Source organism: Protobothrops mucrosquamatus, unplaced genomic scaffold, assembly GCF_001527695.2.
Source record: "Protobothrops mucrosquamatus isolate PMUCROS unplaced genomic scaffold, P.Mucros_1.0 scaffold1, whole genome shotgun sequence".
Taxonomy (NCBI): Eukaryota; Metazoa; Chordata; class Lepidosauria; order Squamata; family Viperidae; genus Protobothrops; species Protobothrops mucrosquamatus.
This window is the reverse complement of record NW_015386388.1, coordinates 1,168,466-1,190,558: the sequence shown is the minus strand read 5'-3', so window position 1 is coordinate 1,190,558 and position 22,093 is coordinate 1,168,466. Positions and strand designations below refer to the sequence as shown.

General features: G+C 37.8%; 1 protein-coding gene across 1 annotated transcript; it reads left to right on the top strand.

Annotated features, from left to right (window-relative positions):
• Nucleotides 1-1,125: 1,125 nt before the first annotated feature.
• On the top strand, nt 1,126-20,156 carry CNP (2',3'-cyclic nucleotide 3' phosphodiesterase). Its single transcript, XM_015832224.1, has 4 exons — nt 1,126-1,167; nt 13,258-13,927; nt 16,680-16,822; nt 19,411-20,156. The coding sequence occupies exons 1-4, from the start codon at nt 1,165-1,167 to the stop codon at nt 19,861-19,863; spliced, it is 1,269 nt and encodes a 422-aa protein (XP_015687710.1). The 5' UTR covers nt 1,126-1,164; the 3' UTR covers nt 19,864-20,156.
• The last annotated feature ends 1,937 nt before the right edge of the window (nt 20,157-22,093 follow it).

Genomic DNA, 22,093 nt, shown 5'->3' with positions numbered 1-22,093 from the left:
ACACAGCAGCAGAGCACACAAGCCCAGAAGGCTGGTCTATATAGAAAGCAGCCATTCCATTTGATTGCTCCAGTAACAGCCCAGCATTCTCAAAACTCCCTCAGTAAGTTAAAGGGATTTCCATGTAAGTAGGTAGACAGCTTCAAATTTAGAAAAGCTAACCCATAGTTCTCAACAGCTCATGTTTCATCTGTTGGCTGAGGTTTTTAGGACTTGTCTTTCAGGAAAATCTGAAGAGTCAAAAGAGTTTCCACGTGTGGAATGTGCAGAATTTGGAGAGAATGCAGGACTACTTAGCCACTAGATATTTGTGTGATTATGTTCCTATATAAAATATCCAATCTGCTTTCCATTCTTGCAAATCGTCATGCAACGTTGTTACCTTCAGCAGACAAAAACCCCAGTAAGGCAATGATGAGTTTTCTTAAGATGGTGATAGAGCCTCTCCGCCAATGATTATGAGCAATATAATCCCAAACCTCTGAACAAAATCTTGTTGAGGTATATTGTACACTGTTAAGACTCAAAAATCTGTGGCATTTTGCTTCTAAACATTCCTTCATCTCCCATTTCATATTTTTCCTGACAATGAGTGTGCTTATTTTCCGTTGTGGAGTTTATACTCGGATGGATGTGTATTCTTACATTTTCTGTTTCACTTCCTTTTGTAAGTTTTGGGAGTTCTCCACACTTTGTTTCCTTGTTCTTTAGTTACCTCCCCCCCCCCCCCAATTATCCGGAGGCTTTCTTCAGCAGACTTTGCTCTTAGGAGTGGGGCTTATTTTTGTTCCTTTTGGGTCCTCCCCTAAAACTGAAAAATTCCCTTCCCTCCGCTCACATTTTTTGTTTATTCCTCTAAAAAAATGCAATAGAATAAACAAAACGCGGAGCTGGGCAGGGCATAACCGCGCTATCACCCCTTGCTGCCCGGGGCGGGGTGGGGGAAAGCAGATGGGCAGTCCCAGAGCTTCGCCTTCCCGTCTCTGTTGTACCAGGCAGGGACTGGAGGGCGTGGCTTCTCCGCTTCCGTTCCCATTTGGCCTTATAAAAACCGCTTCGAGCGCTCTCTCTCCGCCTGAATGCAAAGAAGCCCGCCGGCGGTTTTGCAGCTGCCGAAGTTCCTGATTCCGGTACCTCGCCCCATCCGCTCGGTGTGGCGTTGCCATGGTGAGTTTGGGTGGTGTGAATTCTGCAAGTCCCGGAGCAGTGTTTCTCAACCTTGGCAGCTTTAAAATGTGTGGACTTCGCACATTGTTGGACGGGGTAGCTAGAACTGAAGTCCATATGTCTTAAAATTGTTAAGCTTGAGAAACACTGCACTGGCGGATGCCACCTCCCACAGACATTTATTGCAGGATGAATTATTGGACGGATTGCTGTTTAGAGAGATTAAAATTTTGAACTATTGAACTTGGACACAAAAAGCATAGGAAACTCGAGATTCAATGAGCATAGATAAGAAGCGATCCTGCCCTGGTCCTAGCCTGAGTGCAGTTTGTGCGAGATAACGCAAACTGTGAAACGTTGTAAACTGGAAGGGCAACAACGAGAAATCTGAGGTCCGCTCTGGTGGGTAGAAGCGCAGGTAAGGTCCTGGATGTGCCCAGTCCTATTCAGCTGTCTGGATCTAGATGTTTCTTCCTCTGAGAGAGAAATGCAATATGCATCTGATGGCATTTGGTTGCACACAGGCAAAGCTAGCTGTTTAACAGTTTCCTGCCTGGAGAAGATAGAAAAAATGAACATAACGTGATCTCAATTTAAAGGGGAGGAAACATAAAGAGAGGTAACTTGAGGACAGGTATGAATCTAGGAAGAAATTCAAATCCTAAATTGAGAGTTCTATGACCACATCTTACTTTACTTTCTCTACATTCTGGCTGACATGCTTTATGTGTGATTTATCTATTTGCAAGAGAATATATTTTTGTCCAGGATGGAATATGTATACACTTTGGTAATGTTTGAATATTGTAAAAAAATACAGCCTTAATTTGCCAGGGGGAATTCAGTAATCACAAAATAAATCAGCTTCAAACAGATTAACTTGGATTGATGATTGATATGCTTTATAAAATTCACAGAAAGTTGATTTATAAATCAGGAGTGCTGTGAAATCTGGAGTTAATGTACTCCACAAAAGCATACTCCAATCTGTGTCCAGGTGAGTAGACTTCAATTCCCCAAATTCTCAAAATTGGCCCTGCTGGCTGGACATTTTTGAAGTCCACATTCTGAAAAATATTCAGGTCACTTTATATTGAAGAAAGAGTTTTTATTTTATGAGTAAAAATATTTTTTAAGAACAAAGACAGCTTGGGAATTTACACTGAACGTCTGTGTCTGTGTGTGGATTTTTGACAAAAGTTCAGCTGATTTTTGAAGTGTGCACTGACGTGGACTGTGTAGCGGGTATACACCATTTTTACTAGAACCTCCCACTCTTTTTTTGTATTTATATACACTAAATACACTATAAATACAATAACTTGTATTTATAGTAACAGTACTTACTTTATTATCAGCCCTGCTCCAATTTCTTGATCCGCCACTCGTGCCTGATTCTCCTCCCTTCCTCAGTGGAATTCAGAATAGACAGTGTCTCAAGTCTACACATTCCTTCTCCATCCACCCAAGGCTTATTGCTGCACAGATGCTGCACAGTTTAGTCGATGTGGCTTATATGGTTTTTTCCCCCTTTATTCATGGCTGGCACAGCTGGTGTGTATTTTGAACGAATTGGTTTTCTGTTCCACATAAACAGTTAACCAGCTGTGCAAGCAGATGGTTGATATAAAAGGGAAGTGCTTCTTTGTAAAAACTTCTCAAGCTTTTAGTGTTCTGCGTTTAGGGTTTCAAAACATTGCAAGGAAAATGCTTACTTTCAAAATTTAATAGTTTTTTTTAAGACAAACCTATATATGTTAATCCTTCATTTTATTTTTATAAAACATTAAAATGGCCTTATCATACTTCAGGCAAACAGAAAAAAAAATTAGGCAAACATTTTGGTGTCAAAAGTCAGAAAGCTTTTTAGAGGAATTCCATTAGTTCTACATGTAACCTCATCTCTAATTCCTTTTTATTGGAAAACAAAACATGATCAAATGTAGACTCTGATATTTTTTTTTTGCAGTTAAAATACAAGGCACTAGTCATATACAATGAACACCCAAATAAATGGACTCAGATAGTAAATGGTTTAAAATTACCGTCAGGAGAGTCAGTTGCTTTTGCTTTTGTAAATGGAAAGAGCTTTTAAGGAGGTTATTGCCCATTTTAAGGTAGATAATTCTATTATTTTTTTATTTATAAAATGCCAAAATGCAAACAACATCAATGGGGAAAAAATCCAATAGTAGTTGCATATTTTAAAAATGCCTACACCTACTATAGAGATTAACACATAACTCTAAATTACAAATATAAAAGCTGGGAAATAATATAAATATCTACATAATATCCATTTAGTATCAATATGGGATTGTTTCCATTCTTAAACTTATTATTGAATCTGACCCATGTAGAAATATATTGCTTCATCTTCTTAGTTTTAGAATATTAAAAGTTTTCAAAAATAAATAACAGATATTCTGAAGCCATTACTTAATACCAGTTTCTTTACATTTATGTAGGATTGTCTGCTTTGCCAAGCCCAAGGCTTAGTAGAACTAAAGTTCTTCATCAAAAACAAAATTCCATGTTTTGGAAATATAATTTAACATCACATATATGTTTATTTCATTTCTTTCCAAAACTGTATTAATATATCTTAGGATTTGAAATAAAAATAAAGCTATTGTTGGACAAGATCAAATTGTTTGAGTTTCTTACAAATCTGGCACAAAAATCTGATATCCAATCTTTTAGATGCCTAACCCTTAGAGAGGTCCAATAAACACAAATTATTTTTTCTGATGGAATTCATTTCATTCTTAAATCAAAAGTGGATTTTACATGTTATAATAATTGAACCTGTTGAGCTTCCAAGAATGAATACTTCAATATTTTCTTCACATTTCAGGTATAGGATGATGATATTCATTTTAGCATAACTTAGAATAGAATAACTGGAATAACAGGGTTGGAAGGAATTTTGGAGGTCTTGTGAGTCTACCCCCTAGTTCAAGCGGGAGGCCTAGACTATTCTAGACAAATGGTTGTTCAATCTCTTCTTGACAACCTCCAGTGAGAGTGCATCCACAATTTCTGGAGGTAAGCGGTTCCACTGATTAATTGTTCTCATTGTAAGGAAATTTTTCCTTAGTTAAAGGTTGGATCTCTAATGCTTTTCCACCTGTTACTTGTTCTGCCCTCAGGTGTTTTGGAGAGTAGGTTCTCTGAGAGCCCTTCAAGAACGGGAAGACTGCTATCCTGCCATCCCTATTCCTCCACTTTGTTAGACTAGATATACCTAGTTCCCTCAACCATTCATCATACAGTTTCAATTACATTAATGTTGCCCAAGAGACTGAATGGAAGTTTTAACCACAGAGTTATGTTTACACTTAAATTATTTATGTTTTGGGTAAAACTAGGTAATTTTAATAAATCAAATGTCTGCAACTGGCCCTTGTGAAACATGAGTGGCTGAAAGAAAATTCAGAGAAAGAAGACTCATATAGAGGCATACCAGGCAGCTTTTAATTGGATAGATAGTCTATCCAGTGTGTTTTTTTAATTAGGAGTTATGTGTGATGGTGTAAATTAGCACATAATATAATGAGAAACAAAACTGTTCAGAACTGCAGATGATACCTGGAAAATGAGTCATGGGAACTGGACTTCTTTTCTTTTTTGTTTTGAAATGTTTTGCTGCTATCCAAGAACTGTAGCTTTTTCAGTCAGACTGGAGAATAGAATAGAATAGAATAGAATAGAATAACATAACTTTATTGTCATTTTGAATGTACACTAATCAGCATACATTAAAATTAAATTTCATTGCTTACAGTTCTCAAAAGGGTCACCACCTCCAATATACACTACATAAATGTGACAAAAATAAATAAATAAATACAGAATTATGCATATACTTGGATACTTGGATAAGCAGTGAAACGTTTCAAACCCAAAAAATGAAAAGTCCAACTGCCATGACTCAATTTCCAGAAAACTCTACTTGGATGACTGAGAATCTGTATCAACATATTGCAAATGGTACTTTGTAATTATTGACAAAATACATTTAATTAAATGTAAGAATTAAGCAGATAATTAGATTTAGTCCAAGAGTTTATTTTTCAGACTTTCCATGCCTAGCTAAAAGTTGTGGTGGACATAGTCTTCCAGAATCATGCAAGATATTTAGTTGGAAACTAAATGCTAAACACATCTTTAAAAGAATTTTAAAACAATGCTTTTGCTTGTTGATTGTTTAGGAATCACGTGTTATCTGCTATTGTTGAGCAGTTTTTCTAAGAACATGTGAAATTAGTTCATGGGAATTGTAATATTAAGTAGGATAAATAATAATAGATTTTCAGTTTATTAGGTAAGAGTAGGTATATGTTGCTGGTTAGATTCTACTTTCTGTTTTGTCTTGGTAATATTAGATGTTCATTTGCTCTGATATCTGCTACTACACAAGAACAGATCTACAATGGGCCAAAAAATAATTTTAATAAAAGTTGCTGTTTTTGTGACATTTAATAGAAAAATATACGTGTGGACAACAAAACTTTTTATATATCACTTTTTTCAAATTAAAATTTGCCTTCAATTCTATTCCAAGAAATAGACTGTAATAGAAGTTCCCCCTTTCATCTGTTCACCACAGCTACTTTCACTAATCAGGATGTTGCATGAAAGGACAGTCAGCCAGGTGAAGAACAATAAAGTTGGCTTCGTTCTGCAGACATTTCAGTCTGCTGAGAAGTGAAACTGAGATGTATTTTAATTCCCCCACTGTTTAATATTTATGTAAATTCAGTGGTTTCTACTCTTACCCAAAAAGAATTTTATCCCTTTAAGCTCAGAGACAGACATTTGGCAGTGCTGCTGTGTGACAACAATGCGACAATTCTGTCTCTTACACAGGTGAGCCTTAAGAAAAGTTTGCAGGCCTTAGCAGAATTCTTCAGGGAGGATTCTTACAATTAATTGCTCCAAGATTAAAATTATGTTTTTTTTCTGAAAAAACTAGTTGCAATAAACATCAATGGCAATAGGAATTAATAAAATAAAAGTTCTATCTTTCAAATATTTTGGACTAATTTTTCAAGCCACTGGAAGTTGGCTGCAACAACATTTCTACCAAATTGCCTACTTATAATAGTGCCAAGGCAATAGCAATAACACTTATATACTGCCTCACAGTGCTTTACAGCATTGTCTTGGCAGTTTACAATGTTATCATATTGCCCCCAACAATCTGGGTCCTCATTTTATCAACCTCAGAAGAATGGGAGACTCAATCAACCTTCAGGATCAAACTCCAGGTTGTGGGCAAATTTGCCTGCAATACTGCCTTCTAATCACTGCACTACCAGGGCTCTTCAATTACTTCAATTACTTTAAAGCTGATAGATGCCTATCTGCTGCCATTAAGCTTTTTAGAGCTAGATCAAATGGTCTGATAGGTGATCTAAAGATAAGTACCTACAATGATTTAAAACACCCACATGCTGTTCAATCATGTTTTGGCAAGTACTCTTCCATGTATTATGATCATGCGAAGTATTAGTACCGCTTTATAAAACCCTCGTGAGACCACACCTGGAATACTGGAACCAATTTTGATCACCATACTACAAAAAAGATGTTGAAACCTTGGGAAAAGTTCAGAGAAAATCAGTTAAGATGATCCAAGGCCTGGAGACTAAAACATATGAAGAACAGCTGCAGTAATTGGGTTTGGCTAGTCTAGAGAAAAGAAGGACTAGGGGTGACATGATAGCAGTATTCCAGTATTTGTGGGGCTGCCGCAAAGAATAGAGCATCAAACTATTCTCCAAAGCACCAGAGGGCAAGACAAGAGACAATGGTTGGAAACTGACCAAAGAGAGAAGCAACCTGGAATTAAGGAAAAACTTCCTAACAGTGAGGACAATTACGGTAACCAGTGGAACAGCTTGCCTTCAGAAATTGTGGTTGCTCCATCACTGGAGGTTTTTAAGGCGAGACTAGTCCAGCAGGGGGCTGGACTAGAAGACCTCCAAGGTCCCTTCCATATTCTATTCTATTTTATTCTATTCTATTCTATTCTATTCTATTATCAAATGTTGTAATACTATACCAATCCCTAGTAGAGATCAGGTTTTCAATGGGGGAGATATGATTTATTTTATACACTTAGACTGGAATCCTGTTGTTATGATCAGCTGGCAAGTTTTAGTTGGCAACTGTTGCATTAAAAAGACTTAAAGTACCTTATGTTGTCACTAGAAAATACTTTGATCAATTTTATTTTTATTTATTTTGTAGTGCCTTGCCCTGTTTTGTGTATTTTTTTTGTATATTCTTTTTCTTCTTATAGTCAAGTTTAAGTGACAGGTCTATCTGATGGTTTTATTGCTCTTATGTATTTGAGTTTGTTATTATGCACTGTTTTTAGTGTTATAATCATTTTGAGAGTCATTGATTGTAAATAAATACAATTTCAAATTGCTACATAAAAACTTGATTTTGTGAGGAAACGTATTTACAAAGTTTGGAATATTTGCTCTGGGGATACAATTCCTGATTATGCATGAGCAGGAACCTCTGATCATTGGACACAGAGATTGGTTAATCTCAGGTTTTCCTCTAAGATAACAAACTTTACATCCAGTATTCATCCATACTCCAAACTTAAATACTGTTATCAGTCCCATATACAATACAGAGTTTTGTAAAAAGATTGCTAAACAAATTTGCAAAGAAGGAGGGGATGTATCCATCTAGAAAAGCCTCAAAGACAGTTAGCATAATATGAAAACCATATTTTTAATTCTATCTCATAACCTGCTAACCTTTTTGAGCAAGACGGATATGACATCTCTCTGAATTTATATTTTGTGGAAAAAAATACTGAGGGAAAATTGATATGCAGGTAGTAACGGACAGATGAAGCACCAAATATATTCAAAGTAACGGTGTATCTTAAAAAGTTTCTATATAGTACTAAGCAAATGCAATCAAATAATTTTATATTTGAGGAAATAGCATCAAAATACAGAGAAGTTCTGTTTCAGATAATAATTTATCTTAAAATGAATGAGATTTGAATTGATCATAAGTAACGTGTTGTTTATTTTGATGGGATTGAAGCATGAATAGTCTCCAGTTTAGAGATAAGAAAAGAAACTAAATTTATAATCTATTCAACTAGCAAGACACTTATTATTATGATTGTGGAGGAAGGTGATAGGAGATAGACCTATACAATATGGTTTATGAAGTTGTTTTGACTAGAATTTCATTTATAAGACTTGGTTATCACAGTTAATAGATTCCACAAAACATCTTGGAATTATATCATAACTTAAAAGATTTATCTATTAATTTATCTTTCTTTCTAACACCAAAATTGAAAAAGTCTAATCTATGTCCTTAGTAGATGAAAAGTGTGAATGGGTAAAATACAAATAATTCACAATATCATTCATGAGTTAACCGTCAGTATTTCTCCAGTGGAAAGTCAGCACTGCAATATGGACATTAATAACACTACCAACCAACTATATCAGCTTTCCGCAGTCTGGTGCCCTCCAGATATGTGGGACTTTATGTCTTCTATTCCTTTAGTTAAATGGTTTTGATAGTACAGGATTATGGATTTGAAGTCCCACATATTTGGAGGAACAAAGCTGGGACAGGTAAAGTATGTGTTTCTATAATTATTTATAGATACTGTAGTTATACTTGATTTGAACATCAAGAGAGAGGCTCAAAGATATGAATCTATAGTTTTTTTGTGTTACAAGTTGAATTGACTTGAGCAGTAAACTCTGCTAGTAAAAAATACACATTTACTGATAGTGAAGGAGAATGATTTTCAATTCATTCAATGGAGGAATTTTACCATCTGAGTTATATTTATTTTTTTACATCACAATGACTAAAATGTAGGTAATAAAAATGTTGTGGACTTATTTATAAGGCTGAAATAAACATTATAAACACTCACAGTGAAAAAGGTGTAGTGTCTAAATAAAATTGTTTTATTAAAAATTGGATATATTGGATAACAGAATAACAGAGGTGGAAGGTACCTTGGTGATCTTCTAATCCAGCCCCCTGCTCAAGCAGGAGACCGTATACCATTCCAGACAAGTGGCTGTCTAGTCCCTTCATAAAAGTCTCAGTGATGCAGCACCCACAGCTTCTGAAGGCAAGCCATTCCACTGGTTAATTGTTCTGTTAGGAAATTTCTCCTCAGTTCTAGGTTGCTTCTCTCCTTGATTAGTTTCCATCCATTGTTTCTTGTCTTCCCTTCTGTTGCTTTGGAAAATAGGTACTACTACTACTACTACTACTACTACTACTACTAATAATAATAATAATAATAATAATAATAATAATGTTGGAAGGGACCTTGAAGGTCATCTAGTCCAACCCTCTGCTCAGGCAGGAAACCCTATACCATTTCAGACAAATGGCTGTCCAGTCTCTTCTTAAAAACGTCCAGTGTTGGAGCATTCACAGCTTCTGGAGGCAGGTTGTTCCACTGGTTAATTGTTCTAACTGTCAGAAAATTTCTCCTTGGTTTTAGGTTGCTTCTCTCTTTGGTTAGTTTCCATCCATTGCTTCTTGTCCTGCCTTCAGGTGCTTTGGAGAATAGCTTGATTCCCTCTTCTTTGTGGAAGCCCTTGAGATATTGGAACACTGCTATCATGTCACTCCTATCATGTTGATCCCCTCTTCTTTCTGGCAGCCTCTTAAATATTAGAACACCGCTATCATGTTGCCCCCAGTCCTTCTTTTCACTAGACTATATATATCCAATTTTTGCAATAGTTTTTCATATGTTTTAGCCTCCAACCCTCTAATCATCTTTGTTGCTCTTTTCTGTACTCTTTCCAGAGTCTCAACATCTTTTTTATAATACGACGACCAAAACTGGATGCAGTATTCAAAGTGTGGTCTTACTAAGGCTTTGTAAAGTGGTACTAGTACTTCATATGATCCATCTGCATTTTGAGCCTATTTTCTGGGATATTGGCTATTCCTCCTAGTTTAGTGTTGACTGCAAATTGGATGAATTCCCCTTCTATTCCTTCATCTAAATCATTTAAGAAGATATTAAGGGTACTGGGCCTAAAATGGAACCTTGGGGTAGGCCACTACTTATTTCCCTCCATGTAAATGTGGTTCCATTAAAAAAAGGGAACCTCCAGAATGAATGTCAAAAAAACTGACAAAAGCAGTTTTGTAACAACTTATGAGAAGTTGTTTACAACAAAAGAATTAAAAGAAACACTTGTTTTTTGTATATGTGAAACCACATATTTTTTCTCTTCTAAATGCTACTTCTCTTATTAAACTAACTGGTGTCCTCAATTATTCCCTTATTTTGCTTTTGCTTGCCTCTTGCAAGATAATTTTTCAATTTACCAAATATTACAAACAAGTTCAGCCTAACTGAATTGCAGACTTGAGAATACTCTTCTGGAAAGAATTCTCAGGCAGTTTGGCTATGGCTGAGACTTTGGGTGTTGACATCCACAAATCTGGTGAAGAAAAGTAGCAAAATGAGCAATAGTAGCACTAAAACTGAGAATTTATTGAATTTGAATGTGACAAAAGCTAAGAATTTTGATCTGAAGGGAAATATTTTGTCCCATAAATTGAGCTCAGATTTTTTTAGGCAAGAGCTATAAGATCAGCTTTCAAAAGACAAAATTAAATTCAAAGATTATGATGACATGGGTCTTTGTGGGGGAGGAGCAGGGCAGATGATAACACATATAATTATATATAATCACAATGTGTTAGTTTTGTAACAGTGTGAGTGGAACTAAGCTGCTGGGTGCTGGCTATGAGTTCCTCCATGATTGCCTATTTGTGGGATAGGCAGGGCAGGGGTGGGGTGTGTGTGTTCCTGTGTGGCACAGAATGGGACAAATTGTTCTCCTGGAAATGAATCCAAGTTCTCCTCTTAAGACAGGCTTGTGTGGTACCATTGTGTGCGTCTCCTCCCACCTGTTTTAACACAAGCTTGCATTATTTCAGTCCCATTGCAAAACAATTTGTACTTACAGTGGTTTCTCCTCCCCCCTTCCATTGGTATTATTTTGTTTTGTTTTTTAACTGTTGTAATTCTGTCCCCAGACAGTTGGCTTTTTAAATAATATTGCAATAGTATTTCAAATGCTAGTTCAAAATAGCATTATTTTGGCCAAACAGCCAGGATCTTCATTGTGGTTTAGAACTCAGAGTAAATGATAACATAGATTTTATTTTAATATATTTTTTCCAGTTTCTCAGAGATTAGGGGCCAAAGTCTCCTTCCTTCCTTCCTTCCGTTTTCCCTTCCCTTCTTCAGAACTGTCAGCCTTTTAAACTTCTCATTTTAAAGTATGCTTTAAAAGTATTGCCTTCTAATAATTTCAGATACATGCTGCCTCTTTCCCCTTTCTTTTCCTTTCTTAAGCACTTTGTTCAGTTTAGAGGTTATTATTATTGATCCAGTATCATCTCAGAAGCTCAAAGCAGGTAGTCTTTGACTAACAACAGTTCATTTAATGACTGAAACTACAATGGCACTGAAAAAAGTAACTTATGACAATTTTTCACATTTGTGACTATTGTAGCATCTCCATGCTCCGGTGAAAAATTCAGACATTTGACAACTGACTTATATTTATGACGGATGCAATGTCCGGGGGTCATGTGATCACCTTTTGTGACCTTCTGACAAGCAAAGTCAATGGGGAAGCCAGATTCACTTAACAACCATGTTACTAACTTAATAACTACAGCAATTCATTTAACAACTGTGGCAAGAAAGGTCATAAAATGAGGGGCAAAATTGACTTAACAACTGTGTCCCTTAGCAACAGAAATTTGGGGCTCAGTTGTCAAGGATTATCTGCACATCTGAAAGAATTTATTTCCTTGAATAAAGTCAATCTTTCCTAGTAATCTTTAGTTAAAATCCCCTTCGAACAACTATTGCTCCCCCATTTCCCTGTATCTTTTTCTGGACATATCTAATTTTATCAGTCTTGGCAACTGCCCATTCCTATGTCCACCTTTTAACTTTTCAACAACAATAATTTTAATGACCTTAGCAATCTTCATTGAGTGACTCCTCCCAAAATACTTCATTAAGGCTGAAAAGATGTATAAGATCGCAGACACCACCTGTCTGTTTAGGGAGCATTTGAAGTTACACCAGCATTGAAAAAAATGACTTAGGACCTTTGCAGCCTCTCCATGGTCGTGCGATCAAAATTTGTATGCCTGGCAACTGGCTCCTATTTATGATAATTGCAGTAGCCTGGGGTTATGTAATAATCCTTTACAACCCACTGCCAAGCAAAGTCAATGGGGAAGCAAAATTCACTTAACAGCTGTGCTATTAACAACTGCTGTGATTCACTTAACAACTATGGCCAGAAAGGTCGTAAAATGGGGCAAAACTCACTCAAGAAATGTATGTATGTATGTACATATACACAGTTGCCATGTGTCAGAATTTTGATTATGTGACCACAGGCATGCTGCAATGATCGCAAGTGTGAAAAACTATAATAAGTCACTTATTTCAATGTTGTAATTTTGAACGGTCACTAAATGAACTGTTGTAAGTCGAGAATTACCTGTATTTCATATGAAATATATACAGAATTGGGCAAGCCCCAGCCTTACAGGACAAACCATCTTCCCCAGCACAGCATAGCACAAGATGGCTAGAGAAATTGAACTACAGACCCTATCACCTTCTACTAGCCAATGGACAGTTAGTTATATTGACAGTGAAAACTGTAGTCCAGCATAATTGAAGGGCACCAGATTGGGAAAGGTAGGTCTAGACTGAGTTTTGCTACAGCTAACTGAAAGGGCTGCTACTTTTGGAATGCACTGAGCTCTTCTCTGACATAATAGTGCTATTTACAACCATCACTAGGCCATTTGTGCTCATCTGAATAACCAGCAGGAGGAGGAGCAATAACAAAAAAATCCCCCCTTCAGTTGAGATTGAAAACAGTGGCCTATTATGAAGGAGAAAGATGGTATCTCTCTCTCTGGAATGTTCCAATAAAACCACACAATTATTCTTTCTCTCTCTCTCTCTCTCTCCCTCTCTCTCTCTCTCCTTTTTGATTTCAGAACAAAGGCTTCGCCCGGAAGAGCCACGTATTCCTGCCAAAGATTTTTAAGAAAATGTCCTCCCAGCCCAAAGAGCGCCCTGAGAATTTGCAGTTCCCCTTTCTGGATGATGATGAAACGATTACCACCATTCAGGAATCAAAAACCTTTTTTGTTCTCCGAGGTCTACCGGGCAGTGGAAAATCTACCTTGGCGCAGGCCATCCAAGACAAGTATAAGGATGCTTGCAAAGTCATTTCGGTTGACCGCTACAAAATCCAGCCTGCTATCCGGAGTGCCATTCCTGATGAATACAGCAAGGTTGATGAGGATCTAGCTGACTATTGCAAGCGTGACATCAGTGTGATGGTGGTAGATGACACCCACCATGAACGGGAGCGATTAGAGCAGCTTTTTGACATGGCAGACAAATATCGCTACAAAGTCATCATTGTGGAACCCAAAACTTCATGGAAAATGGATTGCTTGCAGCTGAAGGATAAGAATCAATGGAAACTTTCAGCTGATGAGCTAAAGAAATTGAAGCCCAGTTTAGAAAAGGACTTCCTTCCCTTGTATTATGGATGGTTTTTAAGTAAAAGGAGCTCAGAGCATTTGCGGAAGACAGGGCAGGCATTTTTGGATGAGCTTGCTAATATTAAGGCCTTCAAAAAAGAGTCAAATAAATACTGTGGGTGCTCTCCCCCCCCCAAGCTTTTTTATTTATAGAAAATTGGTTGTCTACTAGCTTATATGTATAGTCTTTTTAATGCTTTTCAGGCTTTGCTAATATGCTTACTCTAGCATAATTTGCTGAAGCATTCTTAAATCTCATCTTAGAAGCAAAAAGAAAAACCATTCCATGCTATTTTTTTTGTTTGTATGATGAATCTGGAAAACCTGGGGATATTGTTTTGATTTCCTTTTGTATTCCACACTGCTTTCTCAAAATTGTCACTAGATAATTAATGAACCTCCAAGGAGAAAGCAAGATCTATTACACAAACCATATTTTGGTAAAGAGCAAAAGCACATCTTCCCAACATCCTGTTTGCTTTAAAATAAATTGAAGTTTTTTATGAGGCACCAAATAATATTGAGAGTTCCTGCCTACTATCCTAATTTCTGGATGCACTCTCCAACTGTCATTCTATTCCCCTGCTTGCCTGCCATCTGTTTCTATGCCCTGAACTCATAATGTATTTCCATTTCTACATATGCTTCTGCATTCTAGTGTCCCTAAGATTCACTAAACCCAAACTGTTCTCATGCTCTAGAATTTTGTCTTCCAGATATTGTCCAAAAATTCTTTGAATTCCATAAAATCATTGTGGCAACCTTGTCTACTCCACTTTCAAGAATTTTTGTTATAGTCCTTGTTGCTTGCTGTCTTGGATCTAACACTGCATAGATAATAGATCCTCATAAACCTGTAGATAAAGAGATTCTGCTAAATAACATGCATGTCAGTTCTGTTTTAAGGATTTGGTCTACAGAGTGAATTAGTCTTCCCTGACCATATTGTGCTGGAATTGTAGACTTCTTCAGCCGGTTGCTTTCTAGATGACTTGGACTAGAGTTTCATTCTCCTCAACCTGTGTTGGCTTAATATTTATTAATTAATCACATTTTTAAATTGCCCATCTCTCTCAAACAAAGATTCTGAGCAGTATACAATAAAATATCTAAAAATGTAAGTTAGTTTAAAGGCCTAGGGAGGGTTCCCAGAGCCACATTTTCACACCTTTACAGAAAGCCAGGAGTGTGAGGGTCCACTTCACCTGTCGGGGTGGAGGGGAGAGTTTTCTTTTATTATAATACGACATATGTAGAGGCAGCTGAATTAGGAAAATCTAACATGAAATCTCTTATCTTCCTTCTGTTCCAAGCTATAAATGCAAGCAACATATTCCCATCAATCCTTCCAACCATCAGTAAGCTGTTCCGAATTGATATAAATGATACGTCAACATATTTAAAGAGCACTAGCTTAGAGAAGGCTGCAATTGACCAAATGTCACTACCTTCATTATGCCTACTGTATTCATTCTCCAATATTTCACAGTTGTTTGTCTGATTAATATAGAAAAGCCAAACACTTTATTTTTTAAACAGATTTAAGAGAGACTTCCAAATTAGAATAGATTAATTTTCTGATCTACTGCACAGAAGCTGTGTGCCATTTAACACATATACTTGTGTGCAGTCTCTTCAACATTTTATTGATGTGGCTGATATGTACAGTATGTATATAATGTCTGTAGGTGTATAGTATATATACTGTATACACGTCCGCAATTGGTCCTTTTGATTGACGTTTGACAATATAGGCAAAATCAAACTGGAGGATTAGGCTGGTTCGGATATACTTTTAAAACTTTTTTGTTTTCATGAAAGATGAGCTTTATGAATGCTAAATCCTGCCTTTCCTGTGAATGTGTCTGCATAAGCAATAACAATTCTACCCTAAGGCTCTCATTTTCCATCATTATTCATCCTTGGAATTTGACTTGAAAATGTTATATTTTTGCCTCTAAACTAACAAAACTAAACATATCAAATGTAATCTACTCCCAATATATAACCATATTCCTATACCAAGGTTGGCCACGATTTGCAGTTAGAAAGCTTATATCCTTAGCTAAGTAATTTCAAAAGTTATTTCTAAATTCTTTCTGTATGGCTGATGTCAGTTATATGTCTACTTATTTTGTTTCTAATCAATCACAATCATTTTCTGCAATATTAGTTTAAAAGGCCATAGGTGTTGGGGAGATAGCAAATAAATCAAATTCAACAGGTTCTAGCCTGTTTTTTAATATATATTTTTTCAAATAATATGCTGGCTGGGGACTTCTGGGAGTTGTCCACACATCTTAAAATTGCGAAGTTTGATTAACGGTGGTCTGACTTAATGACCACAGTTAAATACTAAAAAGGAATTGTGAATTTTTCCCCCCTCCTTGTAGTAGTGAGTGTCACCAAAGATGGGAACTGAGAGTCCTCTAAATAGCAGCTCCTTCCTATTAGTGGAAGGCAAATAGAGGTGGATAAATTTGCCATACCATATTTACTGCTTTTCTTTATTTCATTTCCAGAACAGTCATAAACCAGCACTAGTGTGGGGAATGCTATATGGGGAGATGGGAAGAGCATAGCAGGAAAATAGAGGATGCAGACATTGTTATGCCACTTTGGGCATGAAATGCTCAGCAGTGTTGAATGAAATTACAAGTTGTCTTGTTTATATGGAAACTCTCTAGGCTGTTTTCGTAAGAATTCTCAACTCAAAATGGGTCTATGAAATATTTCTTATCTTGTATTATGATCTGTCTTGCCAAACTAATATTGCAAAAACACAAAAACAGTGTGGAGTGAAAAGTGCATTCAAAGAAAACCATGAATCTGAAACGCTGAGGCTTGCTCTATTTCTTGTTTTACAGTTGGGCAACCCCCTGAAGAACCCAAACTGAAAATTGATCTGACCAGCTACTTTGTGAAAAGGCCTCCAGGGGTTTTGCATTCCACAACTAAATTCACTGACTTTGGGAAGGCTCCAGGAGCAGACGATTATGCACAGCAAGATGTGAGAATTCTTCTTTTTATTTTGATGGAAGCATGTAATTTTTCAAGCTGACTTTAGGTCGGAAAAATCCAACTTCCTCACCCTCCCTCAACTATTTTAAAAGAGAGAAATAGCATATTTACAAAGGAATCTGAATGCCCTCCAACACTGGAAGTTTTTAAGAAGAGACTGGACAACCATTTGTTTGAAATGGTATAGGGTTTCCTGCCTGAGCAGGGGGTTGGACTAGATGACCTCCAAGGTCCCTTCCAACTTTATTATTATTATTATTATTATTATTATTATTATTATTATTATTATTAAAATCAATATTGTTCACAACATTCATCACCATTTCATGCACTATGTAAGATATCTTCTCTTAAAAGTAATATTTACTATAAACTTGAAAAAAATGTAATTCACCTTACTTCCTAAAATTTATTGCCAGAAAGAAGGAATAATTATATATGGAACTACAGAATCTCTCCTGTAAAATTTACTTATATTTAAATTACTCATTATACAAACATCCATTTTTATAACAGCTCAATTTTAGATTTTATTAATTGTAATCTTCCTTGAGCATATTTACATAAAGCACATATAAGTGACTTTTCTTGGAGCAAATTTAGCTAGTGGAAAACTATGTCTAAATATGTGTGGTGAGAAAATGAGAGGGAGACATACTTCTTTAAAAATCCTTGAACATGTATTAACTCAAAAAGTATTTCAGATTTATTCATATGCCTCAAAGAATAAGTTGGGCTACTTTTCACCTAATTCCCTAGTTCCTCAGCTGTGATCCTTTCTAACCTAGAATAGGTTAGAATACCTGCCAGCTGATCCAGTTTGGATATCCAGATTGGGACAGAAATCCACCTTGGGAAGATTATAGATTTCACTGAATCCACCATCAAAGGAAAACATGCTCCTGAAGGTTTTTGTGGAAGCAATTCCTAGTGCAGCTTTGCTTTATGCCTGAAAGAGCAGAGACATGCCAACTGCTTGTGTTTATTTTGCTCACAAATAATGGAGTCCTGGGTAGGGTTGGGTCAAGGGAGCTGGCAGAACTCAGTATATCCTCATGCCACAACATGCTAAAAGGCTTAGGGGTTTGGGTGGCACACCTGATTGAGATGACCAAAGTCCAGGTTCTACATTTTCCAACCTGTTTATTGCTCCAGAAAAAAGTCATTTCCCCATACCAATCTGATGTTTATTTTCATTATATTATTGTTGCACTAGAAGTCCAAGCAATAATATTATGAAATCCTGTTCAGATTCTTGTATTTTACAGAGGTCAAAGGATTTAACTTGAATAAGGAAGCATAATCTGAACATTTCCTTATTGCAAATTTAATTACCAGCATTCTGACTAAAGCAGCTAGAAGGAAGGCATTATGTTGCTTGCCATAAAGTTTCCATGCCCAATTGAAGGTGCTAGTGAACACTTAAGTAATGTTAGCCAAAATGTGACTAATTGATTTTCGTCTTGGCCAATTGTGTGAACCCATTAAATATGGTTTACTTAAAAAAAAACCCCATTGTTCAGCCACATACAGTATTATAGTGTTCTTGCATAGCCAATTAAAGGACCAACTCTCCCCATATTAAAGAGAAATGGCCTTTTCATAAAGACCCCAGAGGGGAGAACCCCAGTGATGAGTATCCCAAGTGTGGAATACACTATGCACAGGTGTACATTTGGGAGAATAACTTATTTGCTACAAATCAAATATTTGTTATTTGCCTAGGCCATGGGTAGGCAACCTTGGCTCTTTTATGACTCTTGGACTTCAACTCCCAGAATTTCTGAGCCAGCATGGCTGGCTCAGGAATTCTGGAAGTTGAAGTCCACGAGTCATAAAAGAGTCAAGGCTGCCTACCCCTGGCCTAGGTATTTTAATTTAGTCGATCTGTTGTCATTTGTACTGTGTCACTTCTTTTGATCATCTGTGTTTATTTTTACCTCATATGATTTACAAGTCATGCATTTTATGCTCTTGCCTCTCTTCTCATACCTAACGACTATTTAAACATAGATAATAGTATGGAATGATTAGATAAGTTTAACACGTTAAACATGTTAATGTTTCTGAATTTCAGAATTCTAATTTTTTCACGAATGAAGGCAAATATACGTGTTCCAGGATAATGTAGCAGGACTGAATCTGGGTCTGTCACCAGCACCAGAGGTTTAGTTTTCTGAACTTTTGGACTTGTGCTGGACCCACCATCCTCTCAGGGGACTTCTCTCTACCAGAATGTGTCACGTGTCTAGAGGAATAATGTGTCTACACATTCTAATAAGAGAGAAGTTCCCCGAGGATGGGTTCCAGCACGAGTCTGAAAGCTAGACTAAACCTCTGGTCCTGGTGATCCATCCAGATTGGATCTATTTTTTTTTTAACACTTAAATCTTATAACCCCAATCCAGCCTTTTCCAGTATAGAACACGGATGATACATTTGAACTATAGCCCTGGCTAGGCTGGTGGGAATCCAGAGTAATTCTGGTTTGAAGGTGTATTAGGTATGGGGGATGGCCAGGTTAATCTGAATTAAATACACAGCTTGTCTTTAGAGGAGTATTTTTTTTTCTTTCAGATTGTGAAGACCTCTTATGGAAAATCTTTTTTCCTAACCATATCTGCTCTATTCATCACCCCAAGAACTGCTGGTGCCCGTGTGGAAATGAGCGAACAGCAAATGCTTCTGTGGCCCGGGGATGTGGATGTGCTACAGCCAGCAGTCAGCCTCCCAAAAGGCAGCCGAGCCCATATCACTCTGGGCTGTGCCAGTGGGGTAGAAGCTGTCCAAACTGGCCTTGACCTTCTTGAATTTGCAAAACTGGAAAAGGCAGGGAACAAAGGCGAGGAGATTGGGGAGATTGGTGGTGGGAAACTTTTCTCCTTTGGGAATGGCATGTGGATGCTTTTGCTTTCAAAAAAGATTGAGGTGAGGGCCATTTTTGGTGGATACTATGGAAAGGGAAAACTGGTGCCAACTCAAGGAGGCAGTAAACGAGGATCACCCTTTAATTCCTGTATCATCATCTAAGGGCTCTTGTGGCATCTGCATCCTTGTTTTTGCATGATATAACGTGTAACATTTTGTAAACTCCTCTCCATTACAACACAAATGGTAGTATCCTACGACTAAAGCAATTTCTTAATTTTAGTGATGTCCTTTTTTAAGGAATATTTCTTGACCTTCAGAGGCCTGGATTCCTCAAATGGAAAACAGCACTTTTTTATACCTTTCAAATTAATACAACTGAATCTATTCCAGCCTTTTGAAGTTTACTTTTCTTAGTATAGAGAAATAGCCTTTCCAAGTTTGCCAGAACTGGGTCTGTTTCTGTGCTGTAATCTACCTGGTTCCCTTACAGCTACATTACAGTTACAGCAGGAGGGGGATTGTGCCACTTCAGAGCCCAGGGAAAGCATGAGGGGCAAATAGAACCACCTTTCCTCAGTGATTCCTGACATAAAAACTCCCTGAGAATAGAAACCTAACACTGTAGGTAACCCTAAAGACAGAACTTTATACTGTTCTATTTTCAGCAAAGGTATTGGGGGGAGGGGAGGGAAAATATTTAAAAGTTCACGATCCACCTTTTGCATCCTCACATCATCTTTTCATTTGAATTCAAATTCAGGATAGACTTAGAAAGCTTGGATCAGTTATACCTCTGCTCATAGTCTGAAAACACCATGACAAAGTTAAGTGAATATGTATTGCAAAATCTTAGGCTTAAAATGTTCAGATTCACTTCTCAGGTTAGCCACAGAGTAACTAGTTGGTTTCAAGAAACCTCTTCACAGTTGAGATTCAGAATCAAGGGTGGCCATCCCTGATCAATTTCAGCTTGAGGAAACAGATGTTACCTTTCTGATTTGTAATTGAATATTCAAAGGATTCACTTCTAAAATGAAGTATAAAGCCTCACTATTTTGATTGAGCATAGTAAGATCTTGCTAGCACTCCTAAGCAAGTACCAAGTGCCTTTTCCCAGATTTTTTTTAAATGGGAAGTGTGAAGCCTCCCCTGCTTTGTAATTTTATGAGCTTTTGAAACATAAGTCAAGCATTAATAGAGGCCTATACTTTAATGGAGAAATCTTGTTAACGTGCAACTCAAGATTCCTAGCTTTTCATCTTAGTCTTGTGCCAGTCTGTAACGTTGCTATTGTATGGGTTATGTCAGTGGTGGCGAACCTATGGCACGCGTGCCAGAGGCGGCACTCAGAGCCCTCTCTGTGGGCATGCGTGCCATGCCCCGGAGATGGCAATCATCCCTCTTCAACCAGCTGCCTGCTAACTCACCGAGGTCCCACGTGGTCGGATGCATCCCAGCATGGCTGGTTTCCCTCCCCACTGCCCCACCCCTCCTGGCCTCGCATGCTCTCCTTTTCCCGGGCACGATCCACTGCATAACCTCCTCAGCTGTCGGCCGGCCTTCAGCTCAGAGGCGGCTTCTCTGAACTGCTGGTGGCGGGCTGCAGAGCCCCTGAGTGTGCCGGTTGAGGGGCCAGCCGGCTATGGTTGCTGACGGACACTGTTGGCCCCATGCGCTCACTGGCCTGTGTGTGCAGGGGCCGATAGTGTCAGGCAGCAGCCGCCCTGGCCCCTGCCTTGCCTTGCCCTGCGACAATGGCACCCCCACCCTGCCTCGCCTCACCCTGCAAAATGAGCCTCCTGCCCACCGCCCCACCTGCCAGAGACCCCCTGGATCTCCCCCAACCCTGCCCAGCCCCCACAGGCATCCCTCCCCATAAGCAACATCAAGGTGACCATGCCGACCTTGGCCACACCCACCCAGTCTGCCATGCCCACCACAGACATGCCCACCCAGTGGGCCATGCCCACCTGGCACCCAGCGATAAATTAAGTGGGTTTTGGGTTGCAGTTTGGGCACTCGGTCTCTAAAAGGTTCGCCATCACTGGGTTATGTCATTGAAAGCTGGCACATTAAATACTGTTGCCTGCAGCCCCTCCAGCATTTCCTCTTGTACAGAATTTTAAGGGATTTATATTTTGCTTATCTATCATCTTAATTCTGAAGCATGGGCATCTACTAACAGAAGTGTAAAACTAGAGAATAGGAATCTGCCTTGCAGTCTTAGTTTGTTGTCCATCCTGTCTTGTATTGTTTTAAATGACAGACAGTAGATTTTTACTAGAGATCTTTATTGTCTGATTAAGATACCAATAAATTACATTTCAACCATTGCCCATGAAAATCAGAGACTAAGACAGTTTTTTTCAACAAGAATATTTGAACTGGT